Source organism: Xenopus laevis, chromosome 7S (assembly GCF_017654675.1).
Source record: "Xenopus laevis strain J_2021 chromosome 7S, Xenopus_laevis_v10.1, whole genome shotgun sequence".
NCBI classification, from domain to species: Eukaryota; Metazoa; Chordata; class Amphibia; order Anura; family Pipidae; genus Xenopus; species Xenopus laevis.
The window spans coordinates 70,830,020-70,853,111 of record NC_054384.1 but is presented as its reverse complement, the minus strand read 5'-3'; the positions used below and the strand labels follow the sequence as shown (position 1 = coordinate 70,853,111).

Sequence of the window (23,092 nt, the reverse complement as noted above, 5' to 3'; positions counted from 1 at the left end):
AAACGAATAAAAGTTGTTAATTATTATTTAATATCTGCAGTGGTGAGCTCTATTTATGGGTATTTCTTTACTATTTTCACACTTTGCTTATAATCAGAACATTTAGACCTTTCAATAATTTGATTTGTTGAGATGCAAAAGTTCCTGTAATGATTGCCTGAGCATGAAAGCTTGGGAAATCATAAATGAGACCCTTAGGGGCAGATTCACTAAGGGTCGAATTTCGAAGTAAAAAATACTTCGAAATTCGACCCTCGAATTGAAATCCTTCGACTTCGAATATCGAAGTCGAAGGATTTAGCACTAAACGTTCGTTCGATCGATCGAAGGATTTTTCGTTCGATCGAACGATTAAATCCTTCGAATCGAACGATTCGAAGGATTTTAATCCAACGATCGAAGGAAAATCCTTCGATCAAAAAAAGTTTAGCAAGCCTATGGGGACCTTCCCCATAGGCTAACATTGACTTCGGTAGGTTTTATCTGCCGAAGTAGGGGGTCGAAGTTTTTTTTAAAGGGAAAGTACTTCGACTATCGAATGGTCGAATAGTCGAACGATTTTTCGTTCGAATCGTTCGAATCGAAGGTCGTAGTCGAAGGTCGAAGTAGCCCATTCGATGGTCGAAGTACCCAAAAAATACTTCGAAATTCGAAGTATTTTTCATTCGAATCCTTCACTCGAGCTTAGTGAATCGGCCCCTTAGTGTGCACACTGAAATGTAAGGAGCTGGCCCGGTTTGTGCTTGCATCCTCTACTTTGTTACTCATTTATAAAGGATTGCTGTCTGGCCCGGACTTGTGACGAGACCACATAGGCTCAGGCCTAGGGCGGCAAAATTTTAGGGGCGGTATGCCGCCCTGCCACATCCAATGGATCGCTGGGTGCTCCAATACTGGATAGCGCACTTGCGTGCACACAGGGGCCGGCACTAGGACCGTGCAGCCACGAGAGGGCGCACAATCAAAGCGTCCAGGCGCTGGACCTGGGACGCCATTTACATAAATCCGGCCCTGATTGCTGTTCTAAAATTGCATACACTATTGTGGCCGGAAATATTGGCACTTTTTTCTAAAAACTCACAAATTGCAATATTTATTATATAAGTGGGTCTACTGCAAAATAATTTTGGAATCAGCAGCACTGTTTTCAAGAGGGTCGGGTTAGGGAAGGCATATAGGTGTTCCCCAGTAACGAAAGCATTTTCTGGCAGATTTGGTGCCCTTTTTAGATCACATTTCTAAGGTGCCAATATTTTTTGCTCCCAGTTGTATATGTATATGATAAATATTACAGCCAGTATAAACAGATTGTCGTATCAATGACTCACAGCATGACTAGATTTTTGTCACAATAAGCCAACAAAGGCTTAAGCTGTATCTTCCCAAGAGCATCAATCCAACTAGTAATGTTACATCAAGCAATAAAATTTAGTTTGTTTCCTTGGATATTGGTGTGGGCAGCCTATGAAAGGCCAATATATTGCCTTGTAATTCAGGAGCTCGGTTAAAACATAAAGGGGACCAGTCACTTTAAGAAATGATTCCAAATTATTTTCTTATCATATTAGTTGTGCAAAATAAACATTACTTACACTATATTTATTGTTTAAATTTTGTTTCGTTCAGTCTTGAAATTACACAATACCAGCACACAGGCAGGAGCCATTTTGTGACAATTTGTTATTAATACAAATTGTGTATCAACCCAAAATCTTGTGTATGCACCACCAGAATGGGGGACCTAATGTCCATGCGCAGTGTGAGGAGGGAAGGGGGGAACGTGAGGAGTGCAGTGAAATCTTGGAATTGCTGAATGGAAAGTGAAAGTAATTGACTGCCCCACCACTATGCCTCAGGCATAGAGGCAGGGCAGGAAATATTTGATTGACAGCTCAGATATTTAAACACCTTTATAACAGGTTTGATTGTTTTAATATAAAAAGTAATTCTGGTTCCATGTTTAATTTGCAAAGGACTTTCATCATACATCTTTTTATGTGTAGGTGACATGTCCGCTTTAATTGCTGAACAATCATAAAATCACATATTTAAATCATGTTTGAAGTATAATTTATTGGGCAATCATGTAGTAAAAGGTTAATTCGTTAGGTATTCATCTATTATGAGATTAAACACAGATATGTGCACCTGTGCAGACCTCACATATCAAAAGTCAGCTATTGTATCAAACAGGAAGGTAGTGCTGCTATTTTGTGGTCCTGGCTCTCTTAACGTCAGCTCTTTTGATGTGGCTGTATGTAGGAAACAACGGTTAGGGATTTCTTTTCTGGGATAGTCTTTGCTATAATACCTGCTTGCAATACAAATATATATTTCTTTACACCAAAGAATACAATTTTATCTTAAGTAAGTAATTAAAAAATTGTGTCATGCTTAGGCAAATAAAAGAAAAATATTTTTCTTCCTCCAACCCTCTTTCTCATTAGACCGTTTCTTTTCCATTTTAGGCTTCTGTATTAGTCAGTCGTTTGGTTTTTACCCACCATCCCACTTGCCGTCTCATCGACATGTATGTTCTTCCGCTGTTTATCTTTGCGTGATCTTTTTTTAAACTTGGTTATGGTTTCCGTTGCTCACACTCGCTTCAGCAATACCACAACGTTTCTGTTATTTGTATGCATTTATTTAGTCAAAAGCAAAAACAAGATCAAACTTTATGTAATACAGGACAATATTTATGTGACATTGCTTGCTGTATAGATTTATAGCTAAGGCTGAGAAGGAACCCCAGTATTTGATGTTACGTTCAAATGCAGATTTATATTTTCTTTTACAACAGTGTCTCTACATTTACAACTTGCCGATCCTCATAAGAGTTTATCATTGTTATAGTCCATAATTCATATTAATCACTGATGAACTATGCCTGAGTAACTCTAAACCAAAATGATTAGCGCGAGTTAAGATGACTATAAGTATCCTCTGACCTTTGTCCAAGAGGCTGAAAGAGAAGACAGAAAAACATGATCAGTGATCCATTAAATCTTACAGCAATGTTTCCTCTAAGCTGTGTGCCTGCACACACGTTATGACACTAGCGCGCACACACACACACACACACACTGTGGAGCAAACAGAACATTTTGCATGCCCACATTTAATTCAGTACAGCATAGTCACTTATCAGTTATCACTCTGTAAATTATTAACAAGTGCACAAAAGCAGAGTCAGGCCAAGGAGCTTTAGTACCCAAGGGCAAGACAGTTATCACAGAGCATCAGAAATTCTACTTTAAATTAAAATATAACTCTTTTTTTTTTATAAAATATTAGTAAAAATGTCCATTAGCAAAGAGTATAATGCAGCCCTAGGCTTTACGCATTTTGTGGCATCCCAACACTTCCGGAGAAGCAAGACTTAGTACCCAAAAAAAACGGTGCTAATATATCCCAACCATTAATTAGTCTGGCAGAGTTAATGGCAGAATTGGTGCTGCTGTTCTAAACGTTATAACTTGGGTGTTCAGCTGGTTGTCCCCACTTACTATAAGGGTGTGTAGAACTATTATTTTACAAATGGAAACAGAAAAAAAACTGAAAAAAACACTTGCGACTCTATCCAAATGAATGAAAATTATCTTGTATGGCAATTATTAGCCAAATAACCGTTTTGTATGTGAACAAATGAATTGAGTTAATGAATTCCATGCCGTTTTTGTATCTGACTAGTGAACTTAATAATGATTTAGTAATGATCAAATTATTGTGTAATGCTGCATCTAATAATTTAATGGTCTTGGTGCTAAATTTATGAAGTGCAATCAATTTAATAATTTAAAGAATTTTGAAGTTTCAAATCATATATTTTAAAATCAGAAAATTTAAAAATGTAAAAATCTGAAAATCTAAGAATTTCTTCAAAGAACGTCATCAATGGTTTTATCAATATATTTAACATTTATCATATATCGTAGTTATATAGGCCCGGATTTGTGGAAAGGCCATCTAGGCCCGGGACTAGGGATGGCAGTATTTTAGCGGGGTAGCATGATGCCCAACCACACCCACTTTGGTTCAAAAACACTGGGGATGCGCTGGAGATACAATATTTTTTTAAATTTCCCCATTGATGATAAAAATTTGCACTAATAAAGGGGAGCGGACAGGGTCGATGAACGGCAGTGGGCCTAGGGGCGCCCTCTATGTAAATCCGGCCCTGTAGTTATTTTTATACTTCCCATTTGTTTAAAATTGATTTCAATAGTAACGATGACCATTTTTGTAGTGTAGATTTTATACTTTATATGATTATGATGTTAGAATAATGGACACTGGATTTCTGTACCATAGGGTTAAATGTTTTTAATGAGATTCATTCTTTCGTCATTTCCTCTTTTGAGGTTTAAAAAAGAGCGACGGTTTATCTTGAATTTGTGCCTATGACTACGTATCTTTGGATACGACACACGTCAGGACATTTGTTTTTACCCTTGGAATAAAGATCTAAATTTTACAAACCTGGTGTGACGCAGGAGTGCGTGCCTTTCCACACATCTTCTCTAGAACTATTATTGACTAATTGGGTTTAGATTATTGTTCACAATAAACATTTTCTGGAATAGCATGATTTGCTTTCCCTAAAGTGGGACAATTTGCTCTACCTTAAATGGTTGCACCCTATGATAGTAAGTAAGTAAGTTATACACCGTATCACTGGTTATTATGAATAACAGGTATTTTATAAATTGTCTTAAGATTCAAATTAAAATCTGCTTTGTGCAGGTGTGAGAGTAGGAATCTATGCTGTATGGACACAGGTTTCTTGCTGAACTTTATAGCTTCTGCAGTTATCCTCCAGGAGAACCCACCAATATTTGGCACCCTCCTGAATGTCTGTGATTGTAGTAAAACTATTCACAAGCAATGCTTTTAACAATACATCTAATAATCATATATATTTACGTTGGCACACCCTGGTAATGACCCTCTGTCATGTTACACTCATTGGGGGAAATATCTTATACTGATCTTTCACGGGACCATTATTCTGTCCCATGTTCTGGATAGGTTTAAGTAAGAGCCTTTACAGAAGCATGAAAGTCTTTAATGTGTTAAGGTTCTTGTATTGCCTCTATGTCAAGAGAATGATGATATAATTTATAGAGGAAACAATGAGACAGCAAGTCAGCAACAATTTCTCATGCGGCTGGAAATTATGTAGAACTGCCTACTGTTTGTGATGCAAAAGAGTCAGTTTCTATCTTAGAAAAATATGTTCTTTAATGACCAGATATAGCTGCCACCAAAAATATTAACTAGTTTTTTTTCAGAAAAAATTGAGATAAATTCGGACTTTGATAAATAACCCCCTAAATGTCATAAACCAGAGCAGGGCTTAATCTATGGTGTCTGGGATTTGTGGAATGCAGTAGCCCTTAGCAAAATGAGGTGCCAGTAATTTGTGAAGCAGGTACTAATGCCTCACTGATTGTTGGATGAAGCTTCAATTTGCAGCTGTGGACGATTTTCGGATCGTGTGTGGCGTGTGCCAACATCTTTCATCCGGCGGAGATCGGTCGTTTGGTCAGGGTTGATTTTGACCCGACCGACTGCCGGAGCCCATTGCGCATTGTAATCGTATCGTTTGGCCATATGGCCGAACAATCGGATTACCCCCAATATAGCCATGCTCGTTAATGGCATATCGGGGAAAGATCCGCTCGTTTGGCGATGTTGCCAAACGAGCGGATCTTTGCGTCTATGGCCACCGTAAGGCTCCAATCTACCAATAAATAACATTTTCACTCATCTAGTAGCCAGTGAGAGAGAGCACAGATCTGGGTAGCAAATGAAACCAAAAGAGAAGTCGAGAGTACATGCAATGGTCTTGGCAGTCAGCTAATATCATATGCAACAAGCAAGGCATTGGTCAAAAGAACCTCAACATTTGATAAATAATACTATAAAAACAATCCTATTGGATTTCATTAATGTTTAAATATTTTTTTAATAGATTTAAGGTATGGAGATCCAAATTACGGAAAGGCCCCTTGTCCCAGGTCCTGAGCATTATGGATAACAACTCCGTAACTATGAAAGGGTTGATTTGTGCATTTTATTAACCTATTAAAAAATGTATTCATGTGACAGCTATGCCAAGTTTCTTGTTAATAAAGTTAGTACTTACTTGGTAAAGATCATTTTGGAGCAAATTCTGCTTGTCAGATGCTGCAGAAAAAGCAAAAAATCAAAGAATGATTAAATAAACTGACATTAGGAATATCTTATTTAAAAAAGGTAAACGATTTATAAGAAGAACGTTAGAAAAAATCTTCAAATATGTATGTTTTATTAAGGGTGCAGTAGAGGGTAATGCACTACTACTGCAAATTGCACTACTACAGCTACCCATTGCAATCAATCAGATCTGTACTTTCATTTTCTAACTAGTAGTCTATTCAAAGTTAATAGCTGATTAGATGTTATTAATTAATTCACTGGGGCAAGTTTGCCCCAAATTAGTGAATAAGACCCTCGGTTGAGGCAACCATAAAAGTCATTCTTTAAACTGCATCTTTCATTTACAAAATTACTTTTTGTTGCATAACACACTTTTACTTTGTGTAACAATTACTTATTTGCCTTCAGCTCATTATCCAGAAATTTTATTTTTAGATCAATAGCACTAAAGTGAATTAATATAATTAATAATATATTTTGGGGGTTCACCAGTGCATAGCACACTACCAAGGGCAGTGACACACATTTATTACTGTGATAAAATTCTTGCCAGATCATTTTAAAATGTAACTCCATATTTAATGGCTGTAAAAAGATAACACACACTTTAGCCACATTTAACAAACTTGAATTATACTGTAATACATACCCACAATTTAACATGCAAACTTAATTTAAGTTCTGAAAAATATATTCACATCACACATCAACCAATTCATAAATGTTCTTAAAACGTCATCAGAAAATCATATAATTATATTTAATTTTTTTTTTTAACATCTCTTGCGTCTGGAGAATTTATTTGCCCATCACTAGTCACTCTATCTACAGTATATTCCTATACTGTACATACATAAAAGCAGATCCAGACTGAGATTCAAAATAGGCCTTGGCTTTTTAAGTACACAGAGACCCAAAAAGTCCCAACAGGCCCAATAAATATTTGCTGTCTATGGCATATTGTATTCCCTGTACTCATAAGACTGTATGACACAAGTATAATATATGGCAGGGGCTCTAGAGGATTGAGAGTAAATACACATGAGATCCATGAAAACATCAATTACCATTTATACCATTACTTAAAGGTGAGATGACATGGAAATGTATGACTGGCTTTAGCTACGATAGTGAAAGTCATAAGAAATCTCAGCTGGACAGAGCAAACCACCATAATAAAACCTCTAACGGTACAGAAAATAACACGGGAAATTTAAATCATGAGTTAAACATTAAGGGGGTTATTTACTAAACTCTGAATGCAAAAATCACGAAAAATTGGCGGATTTAGTGGGAGTTTTTTTCAGAAAAAATTTAGATAAATTCTGACTTTGATAAATAACCCCCTTAATAGTGAGACTTTTTAATAACGCCCTTGAAATTGTAAGAAGTTAAATGGCACCATTGCAATACAAGAATTATGAATTATTTACTAATAACCGGTTCTTTAAAATCATTTGGAATTACTGCTAGTGTTTTGTAGAAACATTTACTATAGTCTAACATGGCAATAGATTTCTATTTATGCGTATTCTCACCTCGTGCTGGTCTGCGAGTCTCCGAGCCAGAAACACAATATACAGCTATGGCAATAAGCCCTATCATTATGATGTCCGCTATAATAAATCCAGATATGGTCCCGGTATCCATCTCTATACAGTTCTGGCACACTGTGGAAAGGAGATATCAATGAAATAAGCCTCTTTATGAGAATGGGGGTAGGAAACAAATGTATTGGTATAAAGAAGCTAGAAGGAGTTCGATTTTTAAAAATGTACAGTATCTCCTAAACCAGAAGTTGATATTAGTATATCTGCTACCTGGCCCCCTATATGGGGAAAGTTGCACAGCGCAGAGTTAACTAATAGAAATGTGTAGTATCTCACACTTAAAAATAATAACAATTTGAACCATTCTGTTTGGTTCAGCTGATTTAGCCACTTTTATAATCAAAGCAATAGCGTTCACATTTTGGGTTTGCTATATTATTGACATGGTTTGTCTAAAAATCAGGCAATATTTGTCAAAAATACTTCACTTTACGAGTAGAAAAATAGCACATTAGCTTGCTGACCCTAGCAACACAGTAGCATAAGAAATATATCCTCATAATTAAAGAGGATCTTCATCTGAATTAATATTTTTTTTGCATAATAAAACAAAATTAAATTCTAAGCAGATTTTCCATATACAGGTATGGTACCTGTTATCCAGAATGCTCGGGACTTGGGTTTTCCGGATAAGGGATCTTTCTGTAATTTGAATCATCATACCTTAAGACTACTAGAAACGTAAACATTAAATAAACCAAATAGGCAATAATTAATTATATCTTAGTTTGGACCAAGTACAAGCTACTGTTTTATTATTACAGAGATAAACTAACTCATGTTTTAAAATTTGGATTATATGGCTAAAATGGAGTCTATGGAAGACGGCCTTCAGGTAATTCAGAACTTTTTGTATAATGGGTTTCCGGATAACGGATCCATACTTGTACATGAATATACATTTTCAGTGGTATTCAACTTATTATAAGTACTTCTAATTCAGGGACAGTGTTTTTGCATGTACAGGTTGTAAATAAACAGTATCAAGTCAAATAAATACTTTCCATGTTTTGTGCTACTTGCCTGTTAAGATTTTATCACAGGCTGAGAAGGAAACTTAGCACACAGGTTTATGGGGTATTAAAATGCTGCAAATGAAATTGCCCTCAAGGTATTTATGCTCACAATAAATCCTCTTTCAGGTGTAATGAACAATGGTTTCTAATTCTTTTTTTTTAATAAAAAAAAACTTCAAGTTCTCTTTTGCAGTGTTTTCGTGTCCAGATAATGTATCGGCATGGCTGATAGTAAACACAATGATGCAGTGGGCTTTGTTATGGCAACTTATGAATGATGGCTAAATGAAGCAGAGCTGATAATATACACACTGCAGTATAAACTTGCCGTGACCAGACTGTGGCCCTACAAGGAATTTTAATGGTCGTCATTATGCTTAAGTTTTCACGTCTTCATTTTACTATAATGCGGCACTAAAACATACAGAATGACTATTAACTGGCTATCTGTATATAATAAGTAGCACAGTACTGAAATATATTTTTTTTTAGGAAAAAGTGAAAACAATTGCAAATTGTCTCAGAATATCGCTGTGTAAATCACACTAAAAATTAATTTAAAGGTGAACTACCCCATTTAACGTAATTGTATATTTATATTTGCTGCCCTTTAAAATGCCTTTGAATCAAAGATACACTCAAATAGTTATCTTGTGCAAGTAAATTACCAAATATAAACCCATATTAACATGAAGGGGCAGATTTATCAAGGGTCGAATTTCGAAGTTAAAAAGACCATCGAATTGAAATTCTTTGACTTTGAATATCAAAGTCAAAGTTTTTTTCATAGAATTTGGGTATCCTGCAGTCGAAGTAAAATCGATTTGAAGGATTTCGGTGATCGATCGAATGATTTTACTTTGACTTCGCCAGGTTTAATTTGGCGAAGTATTGAAATCGAAGTTTTTCTAAAGAGACAGTAAAAAAACGAATGGTCGATTATTCAAACTATTTTACTTCGAATTAAAGTCGTAGTATCCTATTCAATGGTCGAAGTATCGAAAAAATTACTTCGAATTTTTTTACTTCAAAAATTCCCTCGAATTCACTTCGACCCTTGATAAATCTGCCCCAAAGTGTCCCAATGTTTGAATTCTTTGGTCTCAATTATACCCCCCATATTTAAAGAGAATACATGCCTCTGCCTTCATTGTGTGAAGTCACACACTGTACAAGTATTGTGTTTATATAGTGCCTACAATACTGCCAAGCAGGATTGAGATCAGTGTGTGTTCTACAGAATGGCAAGGTGTTTAGAAATAAACCAAATTCTAAACCATGTAGATTATACTCACTTCGCACAAATACCTCAATAGATGCCTCAGTACCATCCTCTGTTGCTTTGCAAACATAATTTCCACGGGGGTCATTCCACACTGAGCCCAAATCCAGGGTTTTGTTAAACAAATCTATATTTTTTGTATCATGGGTCCAAAGAAAACTTTCTCCCTTTTCATCGACTTTGCATGTCAGATATAAATGGTTGTTTTTCACGAAAGCTTCAACTGTCAAGGAACACAATGTGCTGTGAGTTACTATAATACTCCACTGACAAATGATAAGTGATGGCGGAAACATGTTCTGTTTTATTAAGAGTGGTCTAGCTGAAACTTCCATGTTTATTCCAGTAAGTTGGAAGAGCACAAGGGGAAACAGTAGGGTTATACAGAAAGGGGAGACGGAGAGAAAAAGAAAAACTTCCTTTTGGTTAGATTTGGGGCTCTCGTCTGTTTATTTGTACGTCAAACTACCAAAGATCAGCACAGACAAATCCTCTTCCAATATGAAAAATATTTTGGTCAATGAAAATAAACATACATACTCTTATTGCAAGTGGCCTTCAAGGTTACCATCAAAACTAGCATCCAAGCAATTTGTAGGTGATTCTTCATTGTATCCCGTATATGTTGTTTGGGAGTAGTAAGTGAGAGGGGCAGGTGGTAGAGCTGTATCTTGACTTGTGCAGGAAGAGTCTGTGGGGTTTATGGTTTAGAGAGCTGATCTCACTAAGATCTCAATCTGTTTCATGCACCCTCCTACTTTACTTCACCTAAACATGGGTGCGCGCACACCCACCCATATGAAATAATCTATTTTATTTCCAAATTATAACACTGCAGGATTGTATATTTATTAATTAAAAGCAGTGTCGGACTGGGATGACAGGGGCCCACCAGAAACCCTTAGACCATGGGCCCATTCTTCATGATAATTTTCTTCTACTTCTCACTCAATCGTTTTATTTTCTTTACATTATACTTATTTGTACTTATTATTGCAATGACCCCGTATTTTCCATCTATAAAGAATTAGGAAATGAACAAGAAATTGATACAAATGCTTACAAGCAGGAGGGCCCACTGACACATGGGCCCACCGGGATTTTTCCTGGTATCCTGGTGGGTCAGTCCAACACTGATTAATAGTCTTCACAGAACTGTAATAAACAAGTTAGCCGCAGCACTCCAGTTACATGTCAACATGGCCCTTTTCTTGTGTTCACAAGGCAATGTTTCAGACTCAACAGCCCTTTATCAAGACTAACGGCAGTTGTTTATTTCCTGTGCTGCTTCACAGAACTGTACTGACTGTGGGACCAAAACAGAGACAGTGATAAACTAGATCTGTGGGTAAAGTGTAAAGTGACATTAGGCCAAGAACTATGGGTAGGCAGAAGAGGCACATGTCTAGAGCACAATGGGTGTACTAGGATCATAGGCACATACCACTGCTACCTCCATCTCTGTGCTGACTTGATGAACACTTGTGGGGGCAGCAGTGGAAGAATAGTATGAAAGAGAGAATGAAGAATGGAGTGACTTGAGGGAGAGCGTTTCTGAGGAGTATGGAGGGGGGATGCCAGGGGCTTGACTCGGGAGCCCTTTAGCATTGGCCAAGCGATGAGAGACATTGGAAGATAATTCTTCCAAGGTCAAGTGTATATAATCAGCACACACACATAATATATAAATTAAATATATATATATATATATATATATATATATATATATATATATATAAATTATTCAAATTGGTATAATTTTCTAATTGTAATTAGAAACAATGGGCAGGCAGGTGCATAGGGGGCAGCTTGAGGGGGCTGCAATTTCAGGGTAAAAAAATAAATATTGTACAGATTATACAGCTTCTTCCATGCCCTCTGTGCAAAGAGCACTGGGGGATTGGCATAAGGGGTGGTGGTAAATAGTGGCAGAAAATGATTGGGCAGGGGTCTGGTAAACAAATAGGTAGGATGGTCAAGGCAAGGGCTTCCTTGGGCATGCATTTCTCCTGGCCGTGCATACATATTACACATGCTTACATAGCCTCAGTTCAGTTGGAAAAGCTTTTATTTGAATTTTTTGTATTAATGTTCTCGGCCAAGCTAAGCACACACAGTTATTGCAATTAGACTATAAGCTCTATGGGCAGGACCGAAACAAGGGGTAGGCAGAAGAGGCACGTGCCTAGGGTACAAAGTTGGAGGGGCACCAGGCACAGTACATCTCCTGCCGCCTTGCCCCTAGTTCAGACCCATGTGTCCCCCCACCTGCGTCAGCAATTACTCTATGTTCAGTAATGTATGTGCGTGCACGCATGCTCGTTCTTGTGTGCACATGAGGAGGGGGCGACATGGTCAGTTGGGTCGCCTAGGGTGCCCGGCTGACTTGACCCAGTGCTGTCGACAGGGCAGGAGCCTCCATCCTTTTGTCTCCTTGACAATAAGCACTTGATATGTATTGTAACTATACTTATATATTTATGTGTATTTTATACTTATTTGTACTTATTATTGCAATGACCCTGTTTGTTCTACTAATTTATTGTTCTGTTGTACTGTGCTTTTCCTCGTGGAGCACTATACAAATAAAAGTATAGATACATACATACATTGCAATAGTGTTAATCAAGCCGCATGTCATCTAACATCACTTAAGGTTTCTGCCAAATATGTTTTTTATCAACTTTACTGAGAAACATTGATCCAGTAAAAGCTATGGCTAATGGCACACCAGACATTTCCTTCAGAGACAGAAACAGTGCTTAAATAGGGCCAGCCTAGGGCCTCGTGTCCATGAGGGTCCCACACCATAAACATCAGAAGTTTTTCCTTGCAACACTTCCAAGCAGTTTTGAGTAACACAGAAGTGAGTTATCAGCGTGATTGGGCAAAATAAATTTCTCTCAAAGCTGTAAAGCCCCAGTTTGGTTGCTTGAGTATACAATAGGCTGAAGAGTGAACTATAACTATTCTTGTGCACTAAAAACAAACATGCTAGTGGCTGCTGATACTGCTCCTCCTCCACCACCGCTTTTCACTTTCCTGCTCAGAAGATCATAGAGAGGGGGGCAAAATAGCTATTTAGAGGGGAAGAAAGAAAAGCAGATACAATATAGAGATAAAAAACACAGTGTAAAGGGAAAGTAAGTAAGTAAAGGTGCAATATGAAGTAAATAATAGGAAAAACAAGAGAGAAAAGGCCAAAAAATGGCAGAGAAAAATATAAAACAAAGGAAAAAATTACATGAGCAGGGAAGCAACATGAGGAATAGGCCAGAGTCTGGTTTGATAGACTGGTTTGATATAGAAGATAATAAAAGGGCAGAGAATAGAGCTGTGTGGCAATGGAGTGTGAGAGAATGAATGTTTTGGAGAAAGAAAGAGTAGTAGAGATTGGGAGATACAGAATGGAAAGGAAGGGGGTAAACAACTATAGATTACATATTTACTGGCAACTACATTGTCGGCATATACATAATATTGACCCTGACCTTGGATGAAATACCAGCCAGACGGCAACCCTATGTACAGAGGTGCCTTTTCCACTCATTTTACCCAATGCAATATATGCAAAAGTCCAGCTCACAATGCGTATACAGCTATATAATACACACAAATATTGTGTTTTACCACAATTTGAGAAAATTACAATGAAAAAGCAAAATCCCATATTGTGTTTTACCATTTACCAAATTTTCCAGACGGGGGGGGCAAAGAAGAAAACATATTACATAAATTACTTGTACCCAAATTTTGGTTTTCACACAAACCTAACAACAGCTTTTCTATAAATATTTCGAGTAGTAACTGTTGCACATGTATAGCATTGCCATTCTGTTAGTGACACAAACTCCTTGTTTTCCAGGACAAGCCAGAGGTTTGTAGAAAGTTATTCCCTCTAGAGCTCCTGTTACAACTAGATACATACAGTGATGCCTCCATTTTACATAGCCTCATTTTAAGTATTTCCATATGTTATACAACTTTTTGTGGTCCCACCAATATTTAATGCATAATACATTTCACTGACTTTACACCATTTTTCTGGTCCATTTTTTTTTACATATGGCAACAGAATATCCTCTATTATGACGTGTGTGTGTGTGAGAGAGGGAGTGTGTGGAAATATTATGCAACAAACAATGTGTTTTTCTCTCAGTCCTCATTAAAGGAAGCACTGCATGCAAACACTGTCCTTGTCAGATTTAATTAGAAGGTGGATGCCTTCCTCAGCACCTGCTACAGTATTGTACATACAAAATATCTGCGGTTTTCAAAAACTGCTTCTGATGTAGGGGCCGTGTTATCTCTTGGAGAGGACAGAGGCGTATTTATATTAAAACACCCGAGTGCCTATGCCTAATGCGGCAGGTTTTGGGGGGCGGCCTTCGAGTGCCTATAAATTAATTTTTTAAATTAAAAAAAAAAATATTCCCCAGCCTTTGCCACAGATTTCCATTGCAAATCCGGTGACGGAGCTGGGGGGGATGGTGAGGGGTTAGGGTGCATGGCATAGGGGGAATGTTTAGGCCCTTGCTGGGTCTGCTGCACCCTACTAAAGCATATTTGTTGGGTACAGCTCTAGTCTCAGTCTCTATAGACAAGTGACAATAGGCTGTGGCAATAGGCTGCAAGCTTCAAGGCATACTATGCCTTTCTATGTCTATTTAAGCCTCTGCCTGGTTGCTAGGGAGGTAGAACATTTGAAACAAGAAAACTATTCCAATTCAAACATAAAGTGCTGCAAAAGAGTAAAGTGAAAAAACATATTCCCAACAGAATAATACTGTCTGCCTCAGTGATCCCATAACTGTATCTCTCTAGCCACTGCTAAACTACAATTCCCAGCATTCAAAGCCAGAACCAGTAGCAGAGTTGTAGCTGATGTGCTAAGAGAGGAGATCTCAGCAGGACCTTCCTTCATTGGGCATGGGAGAGTCCAGTCAGCTACCAGTGAGTTCTGATGGTGGCCCTGGTTCTATGACTGCTTATGTTTGATGTCTATTTGTTGTATTTTCATAAATGCACATGTGTGTGACTGATGTGATTGGCTGACAATTACTGGTATATCATGCCTTACTTGAGGATGACATCACTCCCAGCTCAGCACTGATTGGCTGAAAGCTTCCAGGGAAGGTGACTTAACGGCTCAGGCACAAGTGACCAGTATTTCATTTCTGGATTCAGAGGTAAGTGGAACAGACTTTATGGGAGGGGGGGGGCTAAAGTCAATGATACAAGGGGATAGTTTGGGCAGTGTGGCTTCCATGATTTATAGTAGTTCGGGGACTAGAGCCAGGCCCGGACTGGCAATCTGTGGGTTCTGGCAAATGCCAAAGGAGCTGCTGTAAGATGCCATAGACAGTCACTATTTATTGGGCTGCTGGGGGCTGTGACAGCCTCTGTGTGTCTCAAATGCCAGGGCCATTTTTAAATCCCAGTCCAGACTTTAGTCTGGAGCCAAAGCTCCCAAAATTGCCCCACCATTGCCTGCTATTGTAATTGTCATTGATTACTCAGCAAGTCCAGTTGTTTTTAGATTGACCTATACTAGATATACCATGACCTAGATGAATGAAAATCTTCATAGTCATGTCTGGGAAGGTGCTAATGGAAGGTCCATTGGAGATGTCAGTTTGTCTTTCCAGTTCCATCTTTTCCAATTTCATTTGGTTATAAGCCATCAGGGGGTACAAAGGGGTACAAGTATAAGGAAGGGGACAATCAATGATGGGGCCTTGAAAATGGTTTCTGGTGGCAGCCCTGCCCCTTCCCAAACTACTAAAACTTGTGGGTGCCAAAGTACCCAAAATCTGCCTGTGTGCCATTGCTAAGGGGAGTGAGACAACATGAGAACTTGCTGTCCCACCGACTCTAAACCTGTGCTTATATAGCTGTGCCTTAACTACAAGTCCCAGCACCCCCTGTGGCTGACTTGCAGTTATAGAATATAGTGTGTTTGGTATTTCTTGTTTACTTGTTATAGCTTTTGAAGTCTTACACTATATACTCTGCTGCTCTTTAGCTGTTAATGTCAACTGCCATTTCCAAACTGCCATTGGCCAACTGTCCCACTCATCACTCATCCTAGTGGCCTCAACATTAGAGTAGATGATGGGTAAGGGAGAACCTGAGAAGAAAGACAAGTAGCACAAACCAGAACAATAGTTACATGCCTAGAATTAGGGTGTTTTTGTTATGGGTGCAGGGGGCACTGATCAGAGCTTGACTGGTTATGAAAAGCCCCAGTGGGCCCATTACTCACCTGGGCCTCTAATGGGAACCAGTTTCTTCTGCCCCTATTACACCCTGCCAGTAACATACAGCTTTACAGCAATGGCACAGAGGGGGGTTTGGGATGTTTGCCCCCATGTGATTTCCAGTTCAGTGTATGGCCAACCAAATGCTCACTCCCAAATGATCACTCCCGTTCATTTCTAAATTCAATTTAATTGAGCCCTGGTGAAAGCAATTGGCATAGAAATGAATGAGGGTGATTCCAAGTGTTCATTTAACTATTAGTTTGTGCATTGTGTCACCAGGACCCAACCTTGGTTAGCAGGGCTGTGTAGGGCCCTTGATTGCACCAATCAATTCTGTCTCTACCAATTAGCTCCTTTATTCTATTAAAGTTGCTGCTGATTGGTGTTACTGGTTATTTATAAGGCACAACCATATTCAGTAGCGCAGTATTGAGCTATTAAGGGAAATCCATTATATACAGATATATACAGTATATGGCAGAGAGGGTTCAGTTCACAATCTCATCTCTCTCTTTCTCTTCCCATAAAGTGAAATACGAGCGATTCCTAGTGATTCCTAGTGATTATCATCGATTCCTAGTGATTCTCAGTGATTCCCAGGAGCAGAAGGAGATAAAGAAGAAACACAAAAGTCTTTTTAAAGACTATCAACTTTCATCAGGAGCAGAAGAACAACTTGCCCAACCCATTGTGGGTTATTTGGAGGAAGGTACAGGTCCCTGGCAATCAATGTATTATTTTAATATTCTATAGGCCACTGCCACCAATGTTTTTTTTAAAAAATATTTTTTGGGGCCCCAATTTTTTTTAACTTGTAATGGGGGCCCTGGAGCCAATGTTTTTTTTTTTAAATATTCTTTGGGGCCCCAATTCTTTTTTTTACTTGTAAGGGGGGCCCCGCCACCAATGTTTTTTAAAACAAACTTTTATGGGGCCCTGGCACCAATGTTTTTTTTTTAACTTATAAGGGGGCCCTGACCATCAATAGCTTTTTATAACGTGTGGGGGGGTTACATTTTTAGCGCTGATGTCTGTGTGGTCTTTTAACTGTGATGTGGAGTGGGTGGGATCTGGGGTGGGGCTCGGGCGCAAGTGTGGACAGGGCCCAGGGGGTCCTGAAAATTTTGTTGTATGGGGCCCCGTGATTTCTAATGGCGGCCCTGTTCCCATCTGTAATATGTATTACACAGTAGATGAGGCTGAAAAAAGACACACGTCCATCAAGGTCTACCTTTTTGTGTAACTGCTGATCCAGAGGAAAGTAGGGCCCTGACAAAAATAATGGGCTGATTTGTGGACCAAATAAAATGGGATGGTATTGTCTTAAAATGGGGACATGGGGAGCTGGTGGGGAGGGGCATTCTATATACATAAGTAAGCATTTGTTTCTAATTGGAACTATATAAAACCATAGTTTCTGAATGAAAAGGGTTCTTATTAAATAAGGTGTAAATACGCTGCTGTTTTTACCTCTCCTCTTTATTGTGTTTTGGGGGCTTTACATCTTTACGTTAACTCTAACCTTCCCAAATCTCTATTTTATATAACAGGAACATCAAAGATGGGCATGAGTGCAAGTAGCCGGATTTACTACCAGTGGCGCTTTGAAAAGGTAAAGGTGCTCACAGCTAATTTCCTCATTTTATTTTCTGACTGCTGAGAAAGGTATCCAAGGGGCTAAAGGAGGGGCTAACCCAATGCTAAACATGTCATATCTTCTGTGTAAATACAACGAAACAGAAATTTAACAGGGTTTAGCATAGTGTGTGCCCTGACCTCAATGTTTTCTTGCTTCTTACATTTTTCTAGCCCTCACCGTGGATCTCGCCTGATCTGGACATCTTTGAGATCAGGGATTTTGAGGATCCACTCGCGGGCCCTTATCTCGAGTGCATAAGGGACAAGATCACCTTTGACATCAGGTTTGCACTCTACGATCTGTGGATGGCCAAGGACTGCGTGAAGATCACAAAATGGTGGAAATTACACCTTAAGAACGAGTTCTGGCAGGACTACAGATACATCAAGGCCCACGTGAAACACCTCTACAAAGACCTAGAGAAGATCAACAAGGCCATACTGATTAAGAACAATGAGAGATATTCAGGTGCAGTATATAATCCATCCTTTTCTTTCCCACACTTGGTCAATCATTTAATTTTGCTTAATCACCTGATTTGTGCTTAATGTGCTCCTAAATATTACAGGTGTGGGATCCATTATCCGGAAACCCATTATCCAAGAAGCTCCGAATTACAGAAAGTCCATCTCCCATAGACTTCATTTTATTCAACTAATCCAATTTTTTAGAAATGATTTCCTTTTCCTCTGTAATAATAAAACAGTAGATGACTCAAACGAAGATATAATTAATCCTTATTAGAAGCAGAACCACCCTATTGGGTTTATTTCATGTTTACATAATTTTTTGGTAGACTTGAGGTATGAGGTCCCAAGCATTCTGGATAACAGGTCCCATACCCTTAGGATATAAATAAGGATTTTACAGGGATATCACTTGCTAAGGTAAAAAAATACATAGTCTGAGTTATCTTGTTTGGTTTTACAGGTGGTCCTCGGAACACAAACGGCAAATGATACCAGCACCACCAGCAGTTTCCTCGGTACCAAATACAGATGCACCTCAGTCTAGGCACCAAATCCTCAGGAAACAGCAGTAAGTATGGGGCATCTCAATTCCACCAGTGATGCCCCCCTTTCATCCACTAGCGGTGCTTTCAGCCATTGTAGTTCCAGCAGTAGTTCCACCCCTTTATCTAAAATATGGTGTTATACACAGGAACTCCTTTAAGCCACTTGGTAGACCCTGCTTTCCTTTTCATTCCATCCCTCAGACTGCAAATGCGGGGGTCTGCCCGGGTCCAATGGAATGGAAAGGAATGCAGCATTCATCGTGCGGCTTAAATGTGCCCATGTTTATGCTGCCATATTCCCTTCTCTTTCTCATCCTTTCACCACAGTCCCTTATCTTAACATATCCCCCCCCCCTGCTTCCCTTGATTCAATGTGGCGCATTGATCGTGGGAGCAAATCCGATCGCCTTTAAGGGGTCAGGAAGGAATTTTTCCCTCTAGTGAAGGAAATTCACTTTTCAGAGGTTTTTTGCCTTCCTTGCGTTAAAAAAGCGCAGTTTATCTAATTATTAATAAAGCTGTGAATTACACAGATTAACCACAACGTCATTGTGTGTATCTTTATTGTGGGTATTGGGCTAGGGATTTGGCAGGGATAACATATAGAGGGGGAGGTAGGGAGAGAGGTTAGAATGAGGCTCTTATAGAGAAGGAAATGGTCGCATTGGTTATGTTTCTCCTTGGTTCCGAAAATTGAAACTGAAACAACATAAAACTACTGTGTCAGTCCTTCTATCCTCCATAGGACTTTTAGGAACCTATGTAATACTGAGAGCCAATAAACATCCTTCCCAAATCTCACCCTAACTGGCCTCCGGACAACTCCTCCCTTTGGGCCTTTGGAAAAGGGCCAGCCCTACAGTTTAGAAGGGCCCTGATGGTCTGTGTTGGTTTAAGGAAGCCATGGAAATTTAATATTTAGAGAGAAAACCAGGTACATGCAGATCTGCAACCAAATTCTGTTTTAGAATCATCTCATGCTCTTTTACCTTAGTTGTCTAAAATTCCCTGGAATTAGGAAGGAATCTACTAATTTAGCCTCTTCAGTAGATGAAATAGAGGGAATGATAGATGATAGTATTATATTATGTAAAGAAAAGAGACTAGGAGAATAGCGGTTGAGCGAGGAGAGGAAGAATAATAGTACTGAGAGTGGGCCCCTGGTCTAAGGTTTTTGGGTGGGCCCCTGGTGTCCCAGTCTGACACTGATGATCGTGTGGCGGGGTAAGTGCCTTCTCCCTCATTATCCCGGCCAGTGCCACTACAGATGCACATGGGCAAGATAGGCATGAAGTACAGGGGGGGGGCAGTGCCCCCCTTGCCCCTATATGTGGACGCCCATAACCAATTTGAGAAAATTACAATGAAAAAGCACACTCACGTTTTTCAAATCAGTTGAAACAACCTTGAAAATACAAATTAAAAAAGATTGGCATGTAAGACCTACATTTCTTGTGCTTCTACTGGAAGAAGACACTATTCTTTTCACTCACTATCCTCGTCTCCTCTAGTTTCATTTTATAATTTTCAGGCTGTAGAAATGCATAGAAATGCATTATTATTCTATTACTGTCACCTTTGGTGATTTTTGTGTGGGCAAAACATTGGTAGTTGGTTCACAATAAACAAACTTGTTTTTTTACATAAATAATCCTGCAAGTGTAAAGTTTTATTGGTCTTTCTACAATGCACCCAGGTAATCAAAGGTTGTTCACTTTCAAACACTTTTATCAATTCAGTTGGTTTCCAATTGTCAGTTATAAAGACTTTTTCCAATCACTATTTGTGACTGTTTTTCGAATACTGAATTTTAATTTTTCACCTTCTAAAGCATGTCTGGGAGGGGGGGGGGGGGGTCGCTGACTCTGTAAACTGTTCTAAATTGATACACTTAGTTGATACATTTGTAATCTTTAGCCCTGCTGAACAGAATCACTGAGTTTCATTAAAGGGCACCTGTTGGGTAAAAATGTTATCCCCAACCAAAGGTGCGGGCTAAAGAGCTAAATAGGGGGGGGGGCGTGCAGATTTGGTCCACTTTTTTTTTCTAGCAACTTTTCATGGTTTTATTCTTTAACAAATTCTAATTATTGAAGGTGCCAAAGAATATTCCTGGGTATATTTGTGTTCTCGTTTTTTTTTTCCACTGTTTTTTCTTGAATCATGAGAAAACGAGAACTGGCTTACAGCACCAGAGTGTTTAATAAAAGTTAAATTTTAGCACAGTACTATAGTTCCAGGTCTGCTTCAATCTAGATTTCTATTAATATCTTGTACATGAAGGTACCTAGGACACCCAAAACAGCACCTTGTACTTGATCCAAACTAAGATATTATTAATTCTTATTGGAATCAAAACAGCCTATTTGGGTTTAATTAAGGGGTTATTTATTAAAGTCAGATTTTTTTCTGGTTGGAGTTTTTAAGGGGGAAACACTCAAATTTTCCTGAATTATTAAACAATCGCTAAAAAAACTTGACTGTGTATAATAATTTTATTTTGCAATCAAATTTGAAAAATTAAACTTGAATTCAAACAGAGCAAATCTGCCTCCGGTGTTATAACTTGAGTCTGTACTGTTTTGTATTTAAAGGTTTTTCAAGATTTATCAAGGGTCGAATTTCAAAGTAATGGGAGTTTTTCTGAACTCCCATAACTTTGAAAATCAAAGAAAAAGACCAACCAAAATTTATTTAAAAACTCAAAGTTTTTGTTTGTGGGTGAATAGTTTGTATTCGATCGTTCTAATCAGAGCAATATCATATTCGATCAAATTCGATTCAAAGTATTTTAAAAAAAAAAACTTTGATTTTTCAAAGTCCACCAATTGACTCCAAATTCTAGGAGGTCCCCCATAGGCTAAAAACAGCAATTCGGCAGGTTTTAGATGGCGAATGGTCAAAGTCGAATTTTTAAAGAGACAGCACATGACAAATTTCGATATTCAATTTTTTTTCAAATTCGAATGGAATTTAGACTATTCCCTAGTACACAAAAATTAGCTCGAAATTTGAATTTTTTTTAATTAGAATTTTCACTTCGACCTAATAAATCTGCCCCTAAGAATAAGCACCACTGTTGACCATGCATCACACTGAAGTCAACAGTGATCTCTTTTTAACTAATGCCTGCTGGAAATGTAATATAATGTGCTGCACACTAGGTGGCACTACAACAGGATACTGCAGAATAATGCTTATATGTGTACAGTGAAATTTGTTGATGTACACACCTCTCAACATTTTGAAAAAAGGAACATAAAGCTTTACCCACTCCCATTTTATGACCACACCCAGTATTTTCCATTTTACTAAATTTGGCAGGTTATGTAAAGTTTGAACACATTTCTGGGGGTTTTAGGGTCAGGTTACTACAGTTTTGCTAATGGAGCTGCAAGTTGCAGTTTCCCCAAGAGACCATAAATAGTTACAATTGTTTCTTTGCTCATCTTAAATTGTAACAAATGTATCTAAGTGCACCTGCCACGTATTCTGGGCTCTCTGCCAAAAGCCAATTAAGTTTTAGAAACTTTCTATCTTTTTCTGCCTGTTCAGTGCAGGAGATCAAAGAGAAAGTCAGATATTTCAGTAACAATCTGGGACTGCGGGTTGAGCTGTCAAAATCAGGACTTTCCCGCAAAAAAAGAGACAGTTGGGCGGTATGGATGTAGGAGGTTGTGCAGCCATCTTGGAGTATGTTACACTGACTAAATACAGATCTCTTACAGCTAAAATGCCTCATGTGTTATTGGGAGTAGCTTAAACTTTACAACCAGAAAGCATAGCATCAGAAACACTACATGGTGTGAGAAGCCGATTATTTTACAGTCTAAAGCAGAGAGAGAGAAAGCATGGAGTTTGCAGGTATGTAGCCACCCAGCATGGACTGGGATACCATAAACCTCAGAGGAATGAAAAAAAGGTTTAAACAACAGGCTGAGCTAATCTTGAATAGTCCTCTCAAGGCAAAAGAAAAAAATAAATGTTATGTTTTTTTATGGGTTGGAGAAAAAGGAAGGGACATATTCAACTCATGGGGAGACGTCTGCAGAGGAGAGCAAGCAGC

At 38.5% G+C, this 23,092-nt stretch overlaps 1 protein-coding gene across 1 annotated transcript; it reads right to left on the bottom strand.

Moving 5' to 3' along the window:
• Positions 1 to 2,628: 2,628 nt before the first annotated feature.
• cd3g.S (CD3g molecule S homeolog) lies at positions 2,629 to 10,763 on the bottom strand (the record flags this gene model as incomplete). The annotated part of the gene is given in 5 exon segments (NM_001085582.1): positions 2,629 to 2,962; positions 6,149 to 6,189; positions 7,740 to 7,871; positions 10,123 to 10,332; positions 10,650 to 10,763. Coding segments are annotated over 5 exon segments (504 nt in total). The 5' UTR covers positions 10,720 to 10,763.
• Positions 10,764 to 23,092: the final 12,329 nt, after the last annotated feature.